At 41.9% G+C, this 25,266-nt stretch overlaps 1 protein-coding gene across 2 annotated transcripts in view; it reads right to left on the bottom strand.

The window, feature by feature from the left end:
- Window positions 1-24,585, bottom strand: part of LOC117518201 (polypyrimidine tract-binding protein 1-like) — a 131,854-nt gene extending 107,269 nt beyond the window's left edge. Inside the window, exon 1 of one of the 2 annotated variants that reach the window (XM_034179261.1) lies at window positions 24,480-24,585. In XM_034179261.1, the coding sequence (XP_034035152.1) occupies window positions 24,480-24,487 (8 nt within the window). In that variant the 5' untranslated portion in view covers window positions 24,488-24,585. The remainder of the gene's footprint in view (window positions 1-24,479) is intronic. The other variant, XM_034179262.1, reaches the window with a different exon arrangement.
- Window positions 24,586-25,266: the final 681 nt, after the last annotated feature.

Below are 25,266 nucleotides of genomic sequence, written 5' to 3'. Positions count from 1 at the left end.
CCAGGCCCCCCAGCGCAGCCAGCAGGGCCCAAGAAACCCCCACCCCCACCCCCCAGCAGATAGAATCTCTGTTTGGCTCCCCCTCGGTTGCACGTTGGGCTGGCTTTTCATAGCGTTTGACAGCTACGGGACAGTGAGGTGGTTAATATTTTAGCAGACATTTTCAGAAACAATTTGAACCAGAGAGCTGGGCAGAAATTTGCTGCCAACCGCAGCTAGAACACTGTGGAAGAGAGCTCTCTCAAACAGCTCGGCTTCAGAAACCTCCCCCTCTTCCTCCCGCTCGGCAGCAAACAAGCAGAGAGCAAACAATAGCAGTCCAGAGGATTCATAGTAGCTCTTCTCCAGTATCGGAAAATGTTGCGGGTCGGATCTGTATTTTCCAATGCGTGAATTACATCCGTATCGGAAACCAATACCAATCTGGACAGACACCACTAGAGTTCTGTTACTGTTAGATGTTAGCGCTGCATTTGATATGGTGGATCACCGTATTTTACTTGGTAGGCTGGAGAATCGCTTTTCTCCCTCTACATAACAACACTCAGGCACATATTGTGGAATTACTTTTCATTGCTATGCTGCTGACACTCAGTTGTACACGCCGATAACTGCTTATAATCTCATACATACATAAGTCTTTAGAGCAGTGGTTTTCAAACTGTGGGGGGGGTGTTAAGTGTACTGTAACTGTAAACAGTGTTAACCAACAAAAAAAAAATGAGAAAAAAGAAAGAAAGAAAAAAAAAACATTCTTAGCTAACATGCCAGGAGCAAAATGAATACATTTCTAGTATACGAGGTCTGTTAGAAAAGTATCGGACCTTTTTATTTTTTTCAAAAACCTAATGGATTTGAATCGCGTGTGCTTGCATGAGCAAACCTTGAACCTTCGTGCGCATGCGTGGATTTTTTTTCACGCCTGTCGACTGCGTCATTTGCTTGTAAGCAGCCTTTGTGTGAGGATGGGTGGAGTCTCTCTGCGTTTTTTTCATTCCAAGGAAAAAGACCTAACGACTGGAGCAGCACTGCATCAAATTTTGCCAGAAACTAGGCGTCAGCCAGGTGGACACCATTCGGATTATTCAGACGGCTTTCGGTGACGATCCTATGGGCATCACATAGATTAAGGAGCGGTACAAACGGTTTAAAGACATCTGCACAATGGTGGAGAGCGAGCCGCGCTCCGGGCGGCCATCAACATGCTGAAATGACCAGATCATTTCTAAAGAAGAAGTTTCAGAAGAAACTGCTCTATACTCTACAGACAAAGGAGAACTGCTCACAGAAAAAACTAATTTCTTTGACCCCACACTAGTTTCCTGGCAATATCACCTAAGTCATGCAGAGGCATATAGTTTTAACTTATGGTTAAAATTTTAACCAAACTAATTTCAGACAAGTTATTTAAAATAACATCACGTCTGAAGTTTAATAAGACCCCAGAGGTAGTGTTACTGTACAAAACACAGAACGACTGGTCAAGTATGACGTCAGCCATGCAAGGGCACTCCCAGTAATCCCAGCCTCTCTGCAGCCCATTAACATCAGTGGAGCGGAGGTGGAGGTGGTCTCCACGTATAAGTACCTGGGACTACATCTGGACAATAAGCTGAACTGGGCAGCCAACATGGACGCTGTTTATAAGAAGGGCCAGAGCAGAATGTATTTTCTCAGAAGGCTGGCCTCGTTCAGAGTCTGCCCTAAGTTAGTGCACCTGTTTTATCTGGCTATTGTGTCCAGTGTTCTTTTTTATGCCGCAGTGTGTTGGGGGGGCTGTGCTTATAAGAAGGACATTCATCGACTGAACCGGCTCATTAAGAGGGCCGGTTCTGTAGTGGGTCTGGGCTTGGACTCTGTGGAGACAGTGGTGGAGCAGAGAACACTCACAAAGACCCATGCCATCCTGTCTAATGAGAGTCACCCTCTGAACTCTGTCTTCTCCATCCAGAGAAGCTCAGTAAGCTCGAGATTTCTCTCATTGAGATGTTCTACAGAGAGACTGAGGAACTCATTGTGCCGCGTGCAATCAGGCTGTTTAACGAGGCCTCTGCTGGGAGGAGCAGGAGGGAGAATGTGCTTTAGCGACTAAGTTTTAGTTATTATTTATTTATTTTTGTGTTGGGCTTTGTTCCTTCCATTATATTGTATCTTTTAATTCTATCTATCCTTGGAGCAAGGACAATGCACAATTTCCCTTGGGATCAATAATCTATCTAAGTAGAATATGATGATCCACTGTATCAAATGCAGCACTGAGATCTATCAGCACCAGAACTGTAGTGGTGTCTGAATCCATTATAAGCAGAAGATCATTCACCACTTTAGTGAGAGCCGTCTCTGTGGAATGATATTTTCTAAAAGCAGACTGCAGTGGCTCAAAGAGACTTAAACCTATTTTTATTCTCTTTCTTATTAGTAGTTTTTATTTTGTTATGTTTTATTCTTTTACTTAGGTACTTAAGTATTTGAATTTTTTTATTTTTATTTATTTATTTTAATTTTTTATGTTGAACTGTTCTGTGCGACACTCCTTGAGACGGCTTTTGTTGCAATTTGGCGTTTTATAAACTGACTAAATTGAAATTGAACAATATTTTATTGAATCTTAAAGTAAATATGAAATTGGTTACTGGATCCTTAAACTCTGGACATAAACTCTACATGGTGGATCCTTGATCTCTGGACATAAACAGAAATAACATCTGTTAGTTCTTGTCAAAAGCATTTCCTTTCAGACATTATTATTAGCATGAATGTATTTCCATATGAGCTGCAGCTCTTGCAGATGTGCTGCAGGTCAGGTTTATAAAGAATGCAAGACGTCTCATTTTGTGAGGAAAAAACGTTTTAGTTGATTGTAGTTTATTGTCTCTATTGCAACGTTTGTAAGAGGTGTCATTTTATTTAAAGCGGCGATTCGTTTTGAAGTTACTAATTTCGAGCGGACTCCGTCTCAGCAAACTGGAGTCGCGCTGCAGAAATGGTTGATTACAGACGCTGTATTGAAAACTTTAACGGTCCAAAATAAGCGTAACAGTCCAAACTTATAGCGTAACGGGCTGTAACACAAGTTTGCACTAGCTAGAACCCTGTGATTATTGGGGGGGGGATCTCCCCCAGAAATTTTTTTTTTAAAAGGAGCAAGACAAATTTTGTACATTCTGGTGAATTTTAATGAGTATGAAGCCCTTTGAAACAAAGAAAACTCACTTCAAACTCCATCCATTCATCCATCCATTTTCTTTCGCTTATCCGAGCGTGTGAATAACATGTTCTGTTATTTTTATGTTCTTTATGTGTTGTTTTAAAATTTTATTCTATATGTGTTTTATTTTTGTGAATTTGTGTTTTTAATGTTAAGCACTTTGGACACCAGTCGGTGCTGTAAAGCGCTTTATAAATAAATGTTGATTGACTGATTGATCCAAGGTCGGGTCGCGGGTGCAACAGCTCAAGCAAAGCCGCCCAGAGGTGTTCCCAAGCTAGCTGAGAGACGTGGTCCCTCCAGCGTGTCCTGGGTCTTCCCCGGGGCCTCCTCCCAATGGGATGTGCCCAGAACATGTCTCCAGCAAGGTGTCCAGGGGGCATCCGGAAAAGATGCCCGAGCCACCTCAGCTGGCTCCTTTCCACGTGGAGGAGCAGCAGCTCGACTCTGAGCTCCTCCCGAGTGACCGAGCTCCTCACCCCATCTCTAAATGAGCGCCCAGCCACCCTGCGGAGGAATCTCATCTCGGCCGTTTGTACTCGCAGTCTTGTTCTTTCGGTCACGAGCCAAATCTCATGACCATAGGTGAAGGTCGGAACGCAGATTGATCGGTAAATCGAGAGCTTTGCCCCTTTGCTCAGCTCTCTTTTCACCACGAAGGTCCGATACAGTGACCGCATCACTGCAGACGCTGCACCGATCCGTCGGTCGATCTCACGCTCCATCCTTCCCTCTCTCATGAACAAGACCCCGAGACACTTAAACTCATCCACTTGAGGAAAGGACACCCCACCGACCTGACGAGGGCAAGGTACCTTTTTCCGGTCGAGAACCATGGTCTCGGATATGGAGGTGCTGATCTATATCCCCGGACGCTTCACACTCGGCTGCAAACCGCCCCAGTGCACGCTGAAGGTCCTGGTTTGACGAAGCCAACAGAACCACATCATCTGCAAACAGCAGAGACAAGATACTGTGGTTCCCAAACCAGACCCCCTCTACACCCTGACTGCGCCTAGAAATTCTGTCCATAAAGGTAATGAACCGAACCGGTGACAAAGGGCAGCCCTGGAGGAAGCCAAAGTACACTGAAAACAAGGTTGACTTACTACCGGTGATGCGAACCAAGCTCCTGCTGCGGTCGTACAGGGACCGGATAGCCCTTAGCAAAGGACCCCGGACCCCGTACTCCCGGAGCACCCCCACAGGGCGCCTCGAGGGACACGGTCAAACGTCGTCTCCAGATCCACAAAGCACATGTGGACTGGTTGGGCGAACTCCCATGAACCCTCGAGCACCCGATGGAGGGTGTAGAGCTGGTCCAGTGTGCCGCGACCAGGACGAAAACCACACTGCTCCTCCTGAATCCGAGGTTCGACTATCGGTTGAATTCTCCTCTCCAGTACTCTGGAATAGACCTTACCGGGGAGGCTGAGGAGTGTGATCCCCCTGTAGTTGGAACACAGCATCCGGACCCCCTTCTTAAACAGAGGGACCACCACCCCAGTCTGCCAATCCAGGGGCACTGTCTCCGACCGCCACGCGATGTTGCAGAGGTGCGCCACACGATGTTGCAGAGATGTGTCAACCAGGACAGTCCCACAACATCCAGAGACTTAAGGTACTCAGGATGGATTTCGGTCGACAGCTCAGCCCCTCTCTTTACCCGAGTGTCCGAGACACGTGGCCGAAGGTCATATGATACGACTACAAAGTCGATCATCGACCTCCAGCTCAGGGTGTCCTGGTTCCATGTGCACTTATGGACACCCCTGTGCTCGAACATGGTGTTTGTGATGGACAAATTGTGACTAGCACAGAAGTCCAACAACTGAACACCACTCGGGTTCAGATCAGGGAGGCCGTGCTTCCCGATCACCCCCTCCAGGTCTCACTGTCGCTGCTCACGTGGACGTTTTAGTCCCCCAGGAGAACAATGGAGTCCCCAGTCGGAGCACTATCTAGTACCCCTCCCAGGGACTCCAAGAAGGTTGGGTACTCTGCACTGCCGCTCGGCCCATAGGCTGAGACACAGTGAGAGACTTGTCCCCAACCCAAAGGCTTAGGGACACGACCATCTAGTTCACCGGGGTGAACTCCAACACATGGTAACTGAACTGGGGAGCAATAAGTAATGCTACCCCAGCTCGCTGCCTCTCCCCATGAGCAATGCCAGAAAAATGCGTTCAGCCCCTCTCCACGAGTTGGGTACCACTTCAAACTGTTAAGTTAAAAACACAGTATTGATTATGGGGGATCTGGGGATCTCCCCCCAGAAGATTTTTTTTAAAAGAGCATGTCGAATTTTGTATATTCTGGTAAATTTTAATGGGTATGAAGCCCTTTGAAACAAAGAAAACTCACTTCTAACGGTCAAGTAAAAATTCTTTGTCTTCTGTGGTATTTTGATCTGTTTTATTCCTGTAAATGTGCCAAAATGGGTGCTGTGCCGTGGCTGTACAGTCAATAAAATACAAAATTAGGGCCTAAAGCAACTGACAACGTTGTTCTGCTGTGCACAAAGTAACACTGTCACCCGTTTTGAAAACGCATGCGCACCGAGAAACTCAAAACTGGCTTATTCACATTTAATCCGTAAAATTATCTTACTCGTAAAACAAACTAGGGCTGCAACTAATGATTATTCGGTTGATTATTTTTTTCGATTAATAGTTTTGTTTTTTACTTACATGTGAGTTTTGCCATTATTTCTTTAATCAGAATCATCTTTAATGTCACTGTAATTTGCATTACGAGATTTGAGTGCAGCTCCAAAAGGTGCTTTCCGTGGTGCGAATAATTTTTAGCTAAATAAAAGATAGTGAAATTTAACGGTGAATTATTCCGAGTATATGTACAACTAATATAAACATAAGATAAAATAAAATGTGGCCCAAGTAAAATGTAAAACAAGAATTATATACAACTGTGGAATCATATTGCAGGGGAAATATTGTACATGGTTTACAGATATTGCACAAGAAACTTGAAAGGTGCAGATTAGAGTGATTTGTTATTGTTCAGTGCAGTGATCGCTCTGGGGAGAAAGCTGTCCCTGAGTCTGTTTGTCCTAGTTTTGATTGACCTATACCGTCGGCCGGAGGGTCATAGGTCAAACAGGTGGTTGCTGGGGTGGGATGTGTCTTTGCAGATGCTGGCAGCTCTGCTGAGGTAGCGAGAGCTGGCAATGTCTTCCAGGCTGGGCAGAGAGCAGCCAATGATCCCCTGGGCTGTTTTGATCACCCTCTCTCCCGTCTGCTGCTGAACACCCCCCATACCACGCTGTGATGCAGTACGTCAGGATGCTCTCAATGGTGGCTCTGTAGAACAACACCAGGAGCTTCTCCTCCAGATTGTTTCTCCTGAGCACCCTCAGGAAGTGGAGTCGCTGCTGGACTTTCTTCACCACCACTGTGGTGTTGGCAGTCCAGGAGAGGAACAAAGTGAGTTATTAAAAGGCCTTTATCACGCAACATCAGCGTTTGAGCTTGTAACAAAGTTCTGATGTTATATTCTCGTCAAAAACATACCCAGAGTAGTGTTTTGTTTTATTTTGCAAATACATATATCACCAACACACCACAAAGAGATTTCCATCAGGTTTTACCCGATTAAGAGCATTTTTAGATGCCTACAGCAACTCTCTCAACCACTGACAGCATATTATAGCAAGAGTCCACAAAAGTATTTTAAAGGCCTGACTGAAGTGTAATATGTGATCTTTAATAAGTTATTTTCATGAAAAGAGACATAAATGTGCAGTTTACTGCTTTTTTTTTCTTGTGTAAAAACACAGCTTAGATGTGGTTTGAACAAAACAAATTGTCATTAAACTTAAATAAAACAGATGAAGTGGAGGTTTAAGAGTCACTAGGGGTTCACAGGAAACACTTATTTTATCAGGTTGTTTTTGTCTGTTTCTCTAAAACTGTATTGTGGCATTAATAGTTATTACTATTATTCGGGCCCGAGTAGGATAAAGTCCTACGAGGACCCTATTGTAATTGCGCTGTTTATTATTATTAGCATCATCTATTATTATTCTCACTTTTAAAATCCAAATTTCGGCCCTTTCCCATTCTCAAAAACTCAAACTTCGCAAGGTCGTCCGGCCAGATCGGAAATTGGATATTTTGGGGGTCTCGCACATGGTCGCAGCGAAATGGCAAAATAGCGCCCTCTAGAAATTTTCAAAAAAAACCCTCCGCATAGGGGTTTTCTTGTCATAGCCTCACAAAATTTGGTACACATATTTACCATGCTCAGACGCACAAAAAGTCTCTTAATGTCATGGTGAAATGTCGACAGGAAGTCGGGCATTTTGATTTAAAGTTTAGATTTTGAGGTAATTTTTGCCATTTTTGGCCATTTCCAGTACTTACATTTGAACAAACTTGTCCTAGGGATTTCATCCAATCGTCTTCAAATTTGGTCCACATCATCATGACCCCATGCTGATCAAAAGTTATCAAACTTTTGGTTTGTCAAACTTTGGCGAGTGTTTCGGAGCACGCCGTTTCACTTCGAACGGCTGTCCCGTCCACATACTTCATCGTAGATCCTTCAAACTTGCTGGACATGATGAGGGCTCCGCCCTAAGTGTCTGCATATATTAACTTCCCACCTCCACCATCGCGCCCCCGGTGGTAACAGGAAATATCCTATTTTTACTTTAACAGGTCCTGATGTCACAGAGTTAACCCAATCAACTTCATTCCACTTCTAAAACATGGAGAACAAGTAGGCGATGAACGCCGTGAAGTTTTGAGTAACGGCATCCGTGTGGCGGCGTGCAGAATATCTACCATTCGCCATGAAATTACGTTCTTCCTTTTGACGGCTTTAATTTTGTCACATCATCATGAAAATTGATACACAGGTCGAGCACGACAACCTCTTACAATTCATAGGGGCATCGCAAAATGCCTCAATAGCGCTTCCTTGAAACTTCCAAAAAACCCTCCCTATAGGGGTTTTTTGGAGTAGGGAGATAAACTGAAACATGTGACTTGCATAGATGTACAAAAAAGTCTCTTGCACCATTGGTCTACTTCAAACAGGAAGTCGGCCATTTTGAATTTTCTTGTCATTTTGGCGTGATTTCCACACTTTGTATTTGACCAAACTACTCCTAGAGATTTTGTCCAATGCACTTCAAATTTCTTTCAGAGCATCCAGAGACGATACGAATCAAAAGTTATCGAAAGCTTTTCTCTATGTCGAAGGGTGTGGCGGCTATGGCACTGCTATTTTTACACTTCGCCATGGAACATCAAGTCATGATAACTCCTTCATACTTTGCCTGATTGACTTGAAACTTCTCGTGTTATGACAGTTGGCCCCTGAACACACCTGGCCCCCCTGTTTGTACACTGAGCACCCCCTAGTGGATGAACAATCAACACGTTAGAACTCCTTCATGCATTGTGTGATTTGCTTGAAATCTGAACTGTATGATGAGTGGTTGTCCCTGTATGCACATGCCTACATGTGGTCACAAGGGGACGCACTGGCCTGGGTAGGCGGTCACACGGAACAAGGGCCCGTATATGACTGCTTGCAGTCCTAGTTATTATATCAATAAAAATAAATTTAAAAAAATTACAATTTGTAATACATTTGACTCTTTTACGACAACAAACGCTGAGCCATTAATTATTATACAGAAAACAAATGCAAAAACTGTGCTGAGATGCGAACAGCTTAATGCTAACTTTAACATTGAAAACGCCATAGACATGCTAACGCGTTAGCATCGGTTCCGTTTTTAAATTAGAAAGAACATCAAACAACTGTTTCAGAAGACCATAACAGGTCGGTTTAACATAAAAAAGGTAAATATTGGGGTTTTAGTGGGGAAAAATTAAGAGAAAGCAAAATAAAACAACAAACCATCAAAGCAGCGAGTCGGATCAATGCTTCATTGGTTCAAAGCAAAGCCACGCCCTGCTGTACTTGGGGAAGATCTGCCAAAATGTTCCCACGAAGACAGAAAAGAGAAGGACCATGGCTCACGGCAAGCAGCAAACAGAGCAGAGTGAAGATTCACACAGTCCCTTCCTCCGCGGTGCGGCGCCATCCACGCTGACATTGCTGCTGCGTTGATTAGTGCAGAATGGGATGTTGCTTTGACAGTGAGAGTATCATATTTCAGCCCCAAAACACGCAAGACACCACGTGCACGCACATGTGTAGTTAAATTTTCCAAATGACGAAACTCCGTCATGGTGACGGAGAACTTTAACCCATGTTTTAAAGTACTGCACTAATTTTGAAGTTTTTAGTGTGGACATGATGTGCCCAGTGCATTATGCGTATCAGTACATTCACGACAGGAGAAATGCATTTGAGACACTCAGTGTGTGTGTATATATATATATATATATATATATATATATATATATATATATATATATATATATATATATATATATATATATATATATATATATATATATATATATATATATATATATATATAATACACACACATATACACACACACACACACACACACAAGGTCTCTTAGATAATAAACCGACCCTTTTATTTTTTTTTTTTAACTATATGGATTTGAATGACATACGATTACACCAATCATGCTTGAACCCTCGTGCGCATGCGTGAGTTTTTTCACGCGCGTCAGTGACGTCATTTCCCTGTGGGCAGGCCTTGAGTGAGATGTGGTCCCGCCCTCTCGGCTGAATTCCTTTGTTTCACACGCTGCTCGAGACGGCGCGCGTTGCTTTATCAAAATTTTTTCTGGACCTGTGAGGAATATCCGAGTGGACACTATTCGAGAAATTAAGATGGTTTTCTGTGAAAAGTTTAACGGCTGATGAGAGATTATGGGGTGTTTCTGTCGGTGTAAGGACTTCCCACGGAGCGGGACGTCCTGCAGCGCTTCCAGGCGCTGTCGTCGGCCTGTTTCGAGCTGAAAACATCTTAATTTAAGGCTTAATTCACCCAGGACATCGTGAGAGAACAGAGAAGATTCAGAAGAGGCCGGCATGAGGAATTTATGCGGACATTCCACTGTTTAAGGACATTTTTTTAATGAAAGACGTACGCGCAAATTCGCCGAGTCGTTTCCGTGACGACTCGGCAAATCTGTGTGCGCCGCGACAGGAAAAACACCTCCGTGTTGAAAACCATTTGTAGAATTCAGGCAGCTTTTAATGGCTTTCAACAAGTGAGTAACTGAGAAATTGTTTAACAGCTTGGGCATGTTCCAACTTGCCCGTTAAGATTTCCAACGGAGGTGTTTTTCCTGCCGCGACCCCCCGCGGTCGGGTCCGGCCCGACATGCGACTCTGCCCGCACGTTCTTCATTACAAAATGACCGTTAACAATGGAATGTCCGAATAAACTCCTCATGCCGACTTCTTCTGAAAGTTCTCTGTTCTCTGACGACTTACTGCGTCAACAGAGCCTGAAATGTGGAAGTTTTCAACTTGAAACGGTGAGACGCTGCCGCCTCGAAGCGCAGATCACCGTCAGGCGCCGTGGACCGTCCTTAAAGCGACACTACCAGACCAAAATCTCTCATCAGCCGTTAAAATTTTTACCGAAAACCAGCTGAATTTATTGAATGGTGTCCACTCAGTTGTGCCTTACAGTTTTGAAAAAATTTTTATCAAACAAAGCAACAGTCTCTGAGCCATTCCTAAACAATGAAAAAAAATCGACGAGCGGGTGGACGACTCCTCACTCAAAGACTGCCCACAGGCGAATGACGTAACCGACAGGCGTGAAAAAACTCTCGCATGCCCACGAGGGTTCAAGCATGTCTGATGTAATCACACGTGATTCAAATCCATATGGTTTTTGAAAAAAATAATAAGGTCGGATACTTTTCTAATAGACCTCATATATATATATATATATATATATATATATATATATATATATAAAAAGATGTCTGAAATTCAGTTTGCGTTTATTAAATTATTATTTAATTTATCTGGAAAATTTGTTTTAGCATGTTTTCAGGGTCTCTACTGCCATCTACTGGCCAGTAGTGTTCATGGCAGTATTCGCCCTAAGTACTGAGCATCAGGGCACCAGTAGATGGCAGTGTTCTATTTATTTTGAGACCGGTTATGTCAGATGGTTGTCTCATCACAACTTGGCTTTGTTTTGCAAATACCTTTTTTTTTTTACAAATAAAAAAATAGCATATGTTACAAAAGCACCTTTATATATAAACACCAACACACACCTGATGTTAATGCGTTGGTTTTACATAGAATCAATGAGTCAACCAATCAGTGTTAACGGAGGCACATTTTACCCATAATGCCTTTGGCATCTGTCTGTGTTTGTTACAAAACTTCGGAATTAATGCATTATTTAAAATTTAAAGATATGTGTTATATTTTAACTTTGTACAAATTACAATGGAGTTATTCTACCTGTATTAATTTTGTTTATAAATCAAAACCATAAGTCAGCCCTCCTTTATTTTCCAAGACGTCCACCTCACGGTGAAACTGTTACATTCTGTTAAGGAATAATGGCGTGTGTAGAGTTGAGCTTCACTGCTCCTCTCAACTGCAAGCTATGTAGTAAACAAGAGCTTCCAGCAGAGGGCAGGGCACACAGACAGAAATGCTGACTTATTATTTGGGTTTGTGGTTGTCTTTGACGCTACCAGAAACGATCACGGTGTTAAAACTCAAAATCAGCTTGTTAGTTGCAAGTGTACTTCAGGCAATTCTGTGAATGTCCTTGAGTGGCCCAGCCACGTGACTATGGAAACCACCTGGACAACTGAGAGACTTTACAGAAACATTGTGTCCAACTGTGGGCATGAGGCCCTGGCACTAGTACGTAAGCTGGAAAAGACTGCTAAAAAGATAGCTAACTTTAGAAACCACTTAAGATTTAACCTGAGATGGAAACAAAACAATGTTATTCTCAAATGCATGAAGCAAAAGGCACTAGAAGCAGGTCACAGCAGAAAAGATCCAGCACAGTTACCTTAGGAGGATTTTAGGTCTTAGAATTAGAAGGCTTCATTTTAAAATATTAGACCTCCAAAATAATCTTGATAGTCTTCATAAAACGTTAGAAACCTTAGTGGGGGAAGAGGCCCATAATAAGATCACAAAGTTCATAGTTAAAATTCAAATGGCTGAGCATTTAAAAAGTAAGGAGCGGCAAATCAGGAAGTTTCACAACCTTTTAGTGCAGAAAAGGCGTACTTTCAGTGGGAGTAGTTTTAAAGATACACCCAGACAAATTAGTGACAACAGGGAAAATTGGGTAAAGAATCTGTACGACAGGGTTCTTACACAGACAGAAAGGGATGTGCTCGCTAAGGACTAAATTTCTCAGTGACCCCTAAACATATATCGACAGTAGATATCACTGCAGTAGAGTCAGCCATTAAACATAACAGTTTGTCAGAGTCAGAAGCTGGGGACCTCCGACTAAGAGTCACAGCAGTGCTGAACAGTGCTAAGCCTCCTCCGTCCAACATCACAGGAGAACGGAAAGCGCTGTCAGCACTGCAAAAGGACCAAAGCATCCTTATCCTGCCAGCAGATAAAGGCAGATGCACGGTGGTCCTGAACACATCGGACTACGTGGCCAAGATCAACAACTTGCTCAGTGACTCCAATACATACGAGCGTCTGAAGAGAGACCCCACGAGCGGCTATAAGAAGAAAATCATTAGCTACCTCCAAAACCTGGAGAAAGAGGGACTCATCGACAGGCAGACATACTACAGACTGTACCCTGGGGACGCCACTCCGTGCATCTATGGACTGCCCAAAATCCACAAACAGGACGTGCCACTCAGGCCTATTGTATGTAGCACAGATTCCATCACGTACAATTTGGCCAAGCACCTCAAGTGGATTTTGGCTCCTCTAGTTTGGCTCCTCTTCCCAGCTTTATCTATCCATGAAGCCAGAGGACACACACCAATTAGCTAAACTGCAGGATTGTCTTACAGACATAAAGATATGGATGACCTCTAATTTCCTGCTTTTAAACTCAGATAAAACTGAAGTTATTGTACTTGGCCCCACAAATCTTAGAAACATGGTGTCTAACCAGATCCTTACTCTGGATGGCATTACCCTGACCTCTAGTAATACTGTGAGAAATCTTGGAGTCATTTTTGATCAGGATATGTCATTCAATGCGCATATTAAACAAATATGTAGGACTGCTTTTTTGCATTTGCGCAATATCTCTAAAATTAGAAAGGTCTTGTCTCAGAGTGATGCTGAAAAACTAATTCATGCATTTATTTCCTCTAGGCTGGACTATTGTAATTCATTATTATCAGGTTGTCCTAAAAGTTCCCTGAAAAGCCTTCAGTTAATTCAAAATGCTGCAGCTAGAGTACTGACAGGGACTAGAAGGAGAGAGCATATCTCACCCATATTGGCCTCTCTTCATTGGCTCCCTGTTAATTCTAGAATAGAATTTAAAATTCTTCTTCTTACTTATAAGGTTTTGAATAATCAGGTCCCATCTTATCTTAGGGACCTCATAGTACCATATCACCCCAATAGAGCGCTTCACTCTCAGACTGCAGGCTTACTTGTAGTTCCTAGGGTTTGTAAGAGTAGAATGGGAGGCAGAGCCTTCAGCTTTCAGGCTCCTCTCCTGTGGAACCAGCTCCCAATTCGCATCAGGGAGACAGACACCCTCTCTACTTTTAAGATTAGGCTTAAAACTTTCCTTTTTGCTAAAGCTTATAGTTAGGGCTGGATCAGGTGACCCTGAACCATCCCTTAGTTATGCTGCTATAGACTTAGACTGCTGGGGGGTTCCCATGATGCACTGAGTGTTTCTTTCTCTTTTTGCTCTGTATGCACCACTCTGCATTTAATCATTAGTGATTGATCTCTGCTCCCCTCCACAGCATGTCTTTTTCCTGGTTCTCTCCCTCAGCCCCAACCAGTCCCAGCAGAAGACTGCCCCTCCCTGAGCCTGGTTCTGCTGGAGGTTTCTTCCTGTTAAAAGGGAGTTTTTCCTTCCCACTGTCGCCAAGTGCTTGCTCACAGGGTGTCGTTTTGACCGTAGGGGTTTTTCCGTAATTATTGTATGGCTTTGCCTTACAATATAAAGCGCCATGGGCAACTGTTTGTTGTGATTTGGCGCTATATAAATAAAATTGATTTGATTTAGTGGGTAACTCAGACCACCATTTAGAGAACACACAAGATTTTGTGAACAAGATCAAGGACCTGCAGCTGGAGGCAGATAAAACTATGGTGTCATTTGATGTGACATCGTTGTTGACCTGCATCCTCACTGCTGAGGCCTCACTGCTCTTTGGCTCAAACCACCCTCTTGAACACAAGCTCGGGGTGATCAGGACTCTTCAACACAGAGCCCTACAGGTGCCCACAACTGCAGAGGGAAGGGCTAAAGCTCAACAACATGTACGGAAAGCCCTAACAGTATGTGGGTACCCACGATGGTCCCTGGACAAAGTGCAGAAGTCCCAGAGAACAAAGAAACCAGATAGACACGAGACGGAGACAAGAAGAGGAGTGTCTCTCCCTTATTTAGCAGGAGTAGGGGAAAAACTAGAGGATCTTCAGACAGCACAAAATCCGAGTTTACTTTAAACCGGTTAACACCTTGAGACAGAAATTAGTTCACCCTAAGGACATGATCCCTAATTACAAACAGAGCAATGTAGTGTATTATATCAGATGTCAGGAAAACTGTAACGAACACTACATAGGTGAGACTAAGAAACCTTTACACAAAAGGCTATACCAGCACCGCAGAGAGGGCGCCAGTGGACCTCAGTCTGCAGTTCATCTCCACCTTAAAGACACTAACCACACGTTTGAGGACACGGAAGTTAAAATCTTAGCCAGAGAGAAGAAATGGTTTGAGAGAGGGGTCAAGGAGGCATTCTATGTGAAACAGTTGAAACCCAGCCTTAACCGGGGAGGGGGTCTGAGACACGCTTGTGTCCCCTGTTTACAATGTGGTACTCAGGTCAAAGGAGTTTCAGTCTTTTGTTCATGGTAATGAGTCATTCACGTCATCAAGAGAGTCGTCAAGGGAGCTATCAGGAGAGGCGTCTGTCCCATCATTAGGACGGACAGCTGCCCTGTCATTAGGAGGGTGCTAACCAGAGCACAATAGGTGCTAATTAGAGCTATTGTTTAGTCACTAGCCTATAGCAGTCTGCCTCTCGGTAGGAGGCGTCTGGTTAGATTTAAAACTCCAGCTTTTGTGGCTTCTGTTTATTCTTCTCTACAAGAGTCAAGACAGAAGTCAGACTACCAGAGCAAGAATTTTAGCTGAGGAAGCTTCTGCAATTTGAAGCGAAATGTCCTCGCGTCAAGCAACCCAGTCCAGTCGAAGATTCAAGCTTCTCTACTACTACTACTACTAGTAAGTATACCGGAGACCATACTGAAAGTTATTGGTTAGCTTGTGCTTCAGATAACTTTTTGGGTGGTTTATCAGTTTAGCTTCATAAAAGATAACTTTTCAGTTAGCTGATTATCTGTTATGGAAGCTAACTTTTTGGTTAGCAGTGCCCACCACTGTCAAAGACTCATTGCTTGCACTAAACAAGAGGTGAGACTAGACGAGAGACTAAATATGTATAAAAGTTGAATTATTATTTATGTTACAATGTGTTAGTTATGTCAAAGACAGTTAAAAACACACAGATGTTTAAATGTTAAAAAGTGATGTTTAAAATATGACAAAAGTAAAAATAGAATAGAAAGTTGTAAAAACATGTTTAAAATGTTTACAAAGGCTTTAAAATGTGTAAATGCACAGACAGTTCCTTAAAAACAAATATATTTAAAATGTGTTTAACATGTAAAAGAATAAAATGAAACACACGAAGATGTTAAAATTGTGTATGTGTGTCCTGGGGGGCAACTATCCATTTGTTATCTGAGGGGGAAACTCACTCTCCCACACACTGAAAACCCCTGCTTTAGAAGATTGCCTTGCATCAGTGAGAAGTTGGATGTCTAGAAACTTCCTACTTTTAAACTCTGATAAGACTGAAATGATGGTTCTTGGTCCAGTGAGACATCGGCATCAATATGACCAGTTAACGCTCAGCCTCGGCTCATGTGTCATACATCACACAGACAAAGTGAGGAACTTTGGGGTAGTTTTTGATTCCACATTGTCCTTTGACCTCCACGTTAGAGATATTACGAGGACTGCTTTCTTCCACCTGAGAAATTTAGCAAAGATTCGTCCCATCCTGTCTATGGCTGATGCTGAGACCCTGATTCATGTGTTTATCTCTTCTAGTTTGGACTACTGCAATGTTCTATTTTCTGGTTTACCGCAGTCCAGCATTAGGGCTCTCCAATTGGTTCAAATGCTGCTGCCAGACTTTTGTTACAAAGCAGAAAGTTCGACGACATTACACCCATTTTGGCGTCTCTTCACTGGCTTCTTGTCTTTGTGAGGTCAGATTTTAAGGTTCTGGTACTAACCTAGAAAATTATTCAGATTATCACCTCCCTACTTAGCTGACCCAATTAAACCCTACATACCGGCCCGGGGTCTGCGTTCTCAGGACACAGGACTACTTTGTGTCTCTAGGGTGAATAAAAAGTCTACGGGTCACTGAGCTTTCTCTTAATGTGCCCCTGTTCTGTGGAATGATCTCTCTATGGAGATAAAACAGTCAGATTCTGTAGAGATGTTCAACTCCAGACTTAAGGCACATCTATTAAGCATGGCCCTCTCATATGGCTAGCATACTCACAGGTCTCAAAGTGATTCCAGAAAGGGCCAAGAGGGTGCAGGTTTTCTTTGCAACCACCCACTCCAGCAGGTGATTTCATTGATTAACATCACTTTCAGCAGATGGAATCAATCAGTAAAATTATCTGGTGGAGTGGGTGGTTGCAAAGAAAACCTGCACCGTCTTGGCCCTTTGCGGAATCAGTTTGAGAGCTCTGAATTATATAGTCCCTTATCAAAGCTAAATTCATTAAAAAAAAAAAAAAAAAAAAAAAAAAAAAAAAAAATTAAAACAGGACATGTAATTTTGGAACTTTATCATTCCTGCTTCTGACCAGCTAGAGGCACTGTTAGTCTGCCTTTGGTGGTGTTTTGTCCAAAAAGTCCTCAGAGACCACTCCACATGGGTTGGTGATCCTGATTGGCTTAGGCTGAGTTTCCACCAATGATAAACGGGAAGGCGTGGGGTTTTTTTTTTTCCTCTGCTTCTCCTGCCCTGAGATGGAGTTGAATGAGGAAATGAGACTTTATCCTGCGACTTTCTGAAAATATGTGCACCAAATATCACCATAAAATTCACAAAAAACATTGCAGAAATTATTAATCATAATTCACATTATAGTAGGCCTACGAACAGAATTTCAAATCTGGTATTGAGCTTGAAGTGTGCACCGTTTTAAACCAGCTCCTGTTGCACCGTGGTCTCTGTGCTTGCATCAATAAGCGTTATCCCGATTGGTCAGTGAGGCCCAAATCTCGACCCTAGGCCAAATTTATATCATTTATACCGCCTACCCCTACTGCACTCCACAGGCAAGCTTTTGGAATGCAATCCTAAGCAGTGGGTTACCCCTCCGAGTCTGGTCTACTTCAGGTTTCTTCCTCCTCATTATCATCTGGGGGAGTTTTTCCTGAACACGGTCTCCTGTGTTCTTGCTCAGGGGGATTGGTGAGGTTAGACCTTACTCCTGTGAAGTGCCTTGACGCAGATTTGTTGTGATTTGGTGCTATATAAAATTAAATAAATTGAAATAAAATTTAAATTGTAGCTCAACTGTAATCACACCAACATCAGTGCGCACGCACAGTTACAAATGCAGCATGTGACAGCGGATTATTACCAATGTCAGTCTGAACAGTCCCCCTGCTTTCACTGAGCATGCGCCATTTCAGAGCGTCAGCAGCAATTCACTGATTCTCACCTTGTTTCTGCTTCAAACTGCACTCCAGTCATCATTTGTCTCAGCGACATATCTGAAGCTTTTCTACAACAATCATTTCCAAATAAATTCAGCATCAGTTCATCATAAAAGACAGGGGAGCGATCACAGCAGCACATCTGAGTCTGACTCTCTACACCCAAAGCAATCAAAAGGAATAATGTGATTATTAGCCATCAGATGACAAAGTAAAGCCTCTTAAATCATTCTAAAGTTGGTTTGAAACAGAAATGAGGCGATAATTGCTGCTAACGCTTTGACATGACGCATGTACAGTGACGGCAGGGGGTCCGATCAGACGGGGGGTACCAATTTGAGTCCCTTAATTGAGAGAGTAGCGTCGACTCAGAACATGGCGCCATTTTGGTGCCAACTGTGCTGAACGACTTCATGAACCTTTTATGTTTTCAACATTTTTTTTATAATTTAACCACATAGAGCAACAAGTACAGGTAGTATCAAAATAAATATAAAAGTAGCTAAGATATCAAATTTACAATTTATCATGATTTAGTTAATTTAAAGCCTGATTTATGCTTCTGTGACTCTGTAACGCCGTGTCATGCAATGACGTGCGTGACAGTTTTAAGGTTCGCCGTCACTGGATTATGCTTTATTCTGGATTAATCTGACCATCAACAAGCTTTTCTTTCTACAATCATCTCTAATTCAAAGGTAAGATGGACAATTTCCTCTTTTTCAGACTCCGTGTTGTAAATTTGCTGACTTTTCTACCAAAAGTCTGTTATCCTCAGTGGTGGGTGCAGTTCCGCTAATTTGCTAATTATCGAAGATAATGTTTTCATTACCAGATTAGCTTTTCAGATAACTTTGAAAACCATTATTGGACTAATTATCGTCCGATAAGTTTTGGTCCGATAACGTATTTTTGCAGACGTGGTAAACAAAGTTCAATAGTTAGTTACAAACATTTATGAAACCTAAAATCAGTCGAGTACCTACCTGTTAAATGTTTATAGCAGATGTGCAGTTCTATCCTCTGTAAACAAAGGAGAGCTGGTTCTAGAAGAAACCGCTCTATCCTCTGCAGGCAAAGGAGAACTGGTCACAGAAAAGAAAAAGGCTATTTTCGTTTGACCCCATACTGATACGATGGCAATATCACCCAAGTCATCCAGAGACACACAGTTTTATCTTATGGTTAAAATTTTAACCAAACTAATTGTAGACAAGTTATTTAAATTAACATCACGTCTGAAGTTTTATAAAGTGAAAATATCAGATATATGTTTTAGTTTTAAAGTAATGCAGTCCACACTAAAGGTTTTAGAGTGGACATGCTGTGTCAAGGTGCATTATGGCTACCCTCAGTACCTTCACAACAGAAGAAAAGCATTTGAGATGCTCTGATCAGGCTCCACATGGACAACAGCATTAAACCCTTTGTATATTCTGCCTAAAATTCTCGTGAATATATTCTCTGGGTTTACAGACGTTATTGTGTTTGTTTTATGTAAAAATGCCAGAAGCCCAGGTTGCTTCTCCATTATTTTCAATTGGAATCATTGCAATCGATTCCTGTTTGCTCGTTAACGTGTTGCTTATGTCAAACACTGTCTGTTGTCTTTGTTCCAGAGTAATATATATGTCTGAAATTCAGTTTGCGTTTATTAAATTCCATGCATCTTAAACATAGCAGACACGGATTATCTGGAATTTTGTTTTGGCAAGTTTGCACAGTCTCTACTGTCATCTAACTGGTCAGTAGTGTTCATGGCAGTAGTCGCCCTAAAGCTGGGCAGACACTGTACGATATTTTTGATGACTGTACTCGGCTCCAGCTCAAACTGTATGACAAAACCGCACGGTATAAAAGTTTAGAGCGCATGATTTATGTTCTCACACTGTACGGCCCGATGCTCCGATGCGATCTGACTGCTCACATTGTATGTTCAAAAACCACACTTCGGGCTCATGTTTCCAGAAGCAAAACGTAAACAGAAGCTTTTTTTCCCCAAACTTTATTTAATTTTCTTATTTTTATAAAACCGCTTGACAGGAGATAAAGTTTAAAAAAAAAAAAAACAATACAAGACTTTACATGAGTTGAAGAAAGGGGGGTGAAAAGAAACAGAAGCTGCTCTCCCAAAGAGATGATCACTGTTTATGCTCTCTCCGGTGTTTGCACAGGCACAGTGCGAGAGGTTGGACGCTTGTAGTGCTTCAGCAGCGGGATACCCTCACGATGGCCGACCAGAATGTCAAACAGGTTTGATTTTCATCCAACCATACGATTGCCAATCAGAAGGTGGTCGTGAGAGGTTAAACGCAGCTTGTTACTCCATGTATACTACACGATGCAGGATGCGCGATTAACCTGAAACTCGTCGAGATCCAAAAAAGATTCTCACACGAGTGAAAAATCAGCTGAAAAAAGTCCAGCTTAAGTACTGAGCGTCTGGGCAACAGTAGATGGCAGTGTTCTAGTTATTTTGACACTGGTTATATCAGATGGTTATCTAATTACAACTTGGCTTTTTTTTTGGAAAATGCCTTTTTTTTTTACAAATAAAAAAAAAGGCATATTTTACAAAAGCACATTTATCTGTAAACACCAACACACCTCACATTAACATGTTGGTTTACATAGAATGAATGAGTCAACCAATCAGTGTTAGCGGAAGCACATTTTATCCAAAATCCCTTTGGCGTCTGTCTGTGTTTGTTACAAAACTTCAGAATTAGTGCATTATTCAACATTAAAAGACATACATTATATTTTAACTTTGTACAAATGACAGAATTGACATTAAGGGAGTTATTCTATCAGTATTCGTTTTATTTATACATCAAACCATAAGTCAGCACTGCTTCAATTTCCAAGACCTCCGCCTCATGGCAACGCTGCTAATGAGTAGAGAGTTGAGCTTTGCTGCTGCTCTCAGCTGCTTCGCTACTGCAAGCTATGTAATAAACAGGAGTTTCCAGCAGGGGGCAGGGCGCACAAAGACAGAAGTGCTGACTCACTGTTTGGGTCTGTAGTTGCCTTTGATGCTTTCAGAAGGTTTTTCAGAAGCGTTGCAAGTGTACCGGAGACAATACTGGAAGTTATCGGTTATCTGTAGCTTCCGATAAATTTTTGATGATAACTTTTCAGTTAGCTGATTATCTGTTATCGAAGCTAATTTTTTGGTTAGCTGTGCCCACCACTGGTGATCCCAAAATGTAATCAGTGTGCGCACTGCAAAAACTATAAATATTTGACTGGAGACAAAGGAGTGAAAGCAGAAAAATGTCAAATCACAGCCTTTTGTGTCTGATTTATCAGGTGCATGTCAGGCTGCAGGAATGAATCTGAGCACAGTGTGAAAAACCAAATAAACAGCTGGGCTTTTATCTCTCCATTCCCACTTTCCTCAAATCGGCGAGTGTCAGCGGTGAACTTTAATTTGGACCTCTGTTACTTTGCACGTCCAGACTGCTCAGGCTTCTTAACGGAAATACACTGCAATCAGATGGGACATTTTCTCCGATGCGAGTGAAAACTGGTTATACAAAATCCATTATATACAGTGTTTATTACATGTAAAACAATACAAAACATCCTATTTATACCATGAGTGTTCAGGCAAGTTTAAAAATAGTTAAGCCATCAAATTTACAATTTATGATGACTATTTCACTGCAGTTTAATCAATTCTGTCAAGGTACAAATTAGGGAGATTTTTCAAACATCAATGGGGAATCCTGAATCGGGACCTGCGCCTCATTTAATGACCGGGTCAAAATTTCCATTGAATTTTTTTTCCTGCCAAATGTATTTGATTCATTATCAAAATGTAATCAGTGTCCACACTGCAAAATCTATTAAAATATGATGGGAAATGAAGCAGTGAATGCAAAAAAGTGCCAAATCATAGCCTGTCTGATTTAATGGTAACTGGACCATTCAGACAAAAAAAAAAAAGAAGACCATTCATCGATAAATTTACTAAACAGTCAACTCATACTTCTGATAGATCACACCTGAGTTAAAGTGTGACACCGGTATTTCCAGATATACATACCTCAGAGGCAAGAAATGTAATCTTTTATTTTATTTTTATATTAAGTAACACTTATTATATGCACAGTTATAGCTACAGTTAGCAAGTGCGATGGAGACTTCACCACTGGTTCAGCTGAGCATATATGTCAACTAAAACCTGGAGCAACCATAGCAGCCAAGATCTGTTCCAAGATTGTAACTACTGCCCTGTCACAACCATTCAGCTCTGCACAGCAACTTGTTGACGAGACCATCAGAGACTCCACCAACGACATCAATATGTACCTCCTCATCCACATCCTTTGCCAAGAAGCCACTAATGTCATCTTCACCTCCAGATTCCTATGAGAGGGATGTCTCGACAGAGTGCAACACAAGGCCTATAGATGTCTTCACAAAAACATCCTCAAGTCCTGGCAGTCTTTCAAAGAAGAAGACATCTCTGCCAAGAAGCTGTTCCAGATCTGCAGTGCACTCAATGGTCCTGCTGTCAGAACATTAGTATAATGAGTAATAAAGTGCTGTGTTTTAATAAATAATGAGTGGTCCTTAATATGTCTAAGAATGGTCTTTTTTTTTTTTAATGAATGAATGGTCTGTAAACCGATTTGACAGGTGCACATCAGGCTGCGGGTCCGAGTCTGAACACATTGTGAAAAAATAAATAAATAAAACGGTTGGGGTTTTAATCATGGAAATGACTCCTGTCTCACATGCGAGGGATTTTTAATGGAAATACATTGCGATCATATGGGGCATTTTAGCTGATGTGAGTGAAAAATCCGTTATAAAAAAATCTGTTATATACATTATTTATTACATGGAAAACAACACACAAACATTGGGACATTTTCTGTCCGGTGACTGTGAATATCTGGTTTATACAATGATGGTTTAGGTGAGTTTTATTGCACATGGAACTGAACAATAAATTTACCTCTCAAAGCTTTGATGATGAAGTCGCTTCCATCACACATGACTGACTTTATTTTCCCAAATGTTTCTTCTGTTTGGATCTGAAGGGAATCTGTACATCTTGAAACCCTTGTGTCCATTTGTGCATCCAAATGCACAACAACTTGGCATTTTCAGCAAATAAATAAATACAATAGTTGGATTTACATGCAGACAGATTAACAGCGAAGGCAATTTTGGCCTCAAGATGGCACCAGGAGTCATGTGACCGACTTTTTTCTGACTTGTCACGTCGCCACTCTCTCAATTAAGGGACTCACTAACCCTAACGCTAAACAGAAAATAAGCTTTTTATGGATAGGTTAGAAGAACGCTTACTGCACTGGCTTTCTAAGTATCCAGACGGAGACTTCAATACAGTATTTGACAACAACATGGATAGATGGCCTTCAAGGAGTTCAGATTCTTCTAATGCTCACATCAGGCTATTTGCACATAGATTTAATTTAGTTGATTTTTGGAGAGATACTCACCCTTTACAGAGGTTGTATATGTGGCGCAAAAAGACATGAACTAGACACTCCCGTATAGACTATTGGCTTATTTTTAAAGAGTTAAAAAGTGTTAAAACTGCCATTTTCCCTTCAATCACTCTGTGACCATAAAACTACTTTTATGTCTCTACCTTTTTACTTTTCTCTGGCAATAAATCTTCATACTGTTGCTATATTCAAGTCGTTTGATTTGTTTTCCTAGATCTTTATGTACTCTCACTTTTTTAAGTATTTAATTTTTTCCCCTTCTCTCCAGATTTAGCCTAATCGTTTCTTTTCCTGTAATGTTTTCATTATGTGTCTGTGTACATGTATGTTTATGACTGTTACCATAAAATCTTAAAAAAAAAAAAAGACTAGGACCGATCAGACCGCGACACCGGAAACAGTTCGGGGGCGGAGCCACACCTGAACTCACCTGAAAACACGCTTTTACATTAGTTACTTTTTGTATTTTTTTAAATGTATTTTTTTTTTCTTAGCACTGTTGTTGACAGTCACTTTATAAACAAAATTAATCCGTAACAACCGTACTGACTCAATGCTAAAATAAACAGCGCGAACGTAAACTTTTTTTAATCAGCAGTTTTATCATTTGTCGAGGACTCAGAACACTGAAAAAAGGGTTACTTAATGAAACATGAACGTTACTCGCTGTCTGGATGTTTGGAGTTCGGAGTGAAGGTACAATGAAGCTAAATTGTTAGCTTAGGCTGTCGCGCCATCAAACAGTAAATATGCCGCAAACCTAACAGCTAAAACAGCCATCGCTCCGCCAATAACGTTCACGCCAAAACGCGTTCACGCCACTGCTCCCAGAAAAAGGGAAAATAGCCTTTAAACATGATAGAAAAACTCACCCGTCCATCGCACAACACGGAACTCAGGAGCAACAAGTTCCAGAACTCGAACGCTGCTCATCTGGCTGACAAAATGGCGCCCAACAAACACGGCTCACTGATTGGTAGTGATATTAAGCTCGAGTCAGGCTGCTCGACACAGCATCGAGCTTTGTGAACCAGAAGTGTCGGTGAGCAGCGTTTCGAGCACGCCCCCATCACGTGACCACTGCGAGCGAGGCCTCGTTACGTCACACCACGTGTCGAGCTTCGCGGGGAATAATCTGGGCGTGTCAATACGACCCGCCAAGTATTTAAATGAGATCTGAATCGCGACACAAACTGTGGGTTTGTGAGAGGAGGAGACTGCTAGCGACAGTGTTACTGCCAATGACTACGTGACAGGGACAGCATTAGTTTATATTTAGGTCTAGTTTAGAGTTCATTTAGTATAGTTAGCTACATACACACACAACAGGCATCCATTCATATACAACATTTATCCACACAGTACATCAACACAGGTTATAGGTTAGACTATATATTCATAGGTAGATCAGAGACTGAGCTGAGTGACTGAAGAGCTGTGATTTTGGCGAGCGGGTCTTCTCCAAAGCTGGAGAGGTGGTGAGGCAGAAGAGGAGCCGATTAAAGCCCAGCACTGTTCAAATGATTCTTTTTTTGAATAAAAATTGTTGATAGTTGCACAATCACCGTCTCCTATCCCCTCTATTCTAATTTACAAATTACAGTATCATAAGCACAAGTTGCAGAAGCACATCTTTCTCACTTTTCCCGTCACATTCCA

This window comes from Thalassophryne amazonica, chromosome 10 (genome assembly GCF_902500255.1).
Source record: "Thalassophryne amazonica chromosome 10, fThaAma1.1, whole genome shotgun sequence".
Taxonomy (NCBI): domain Eukaryota; kingdom Metazoa; phylum Chordata; class Actinopteri; order Batrachoidiformes; family Batrachoididae; genus Thalassophryne; species Thalassophryne amazonica.
This window is presented reverse-complemented; position numbering and strand designations above follow the sequence as displayed.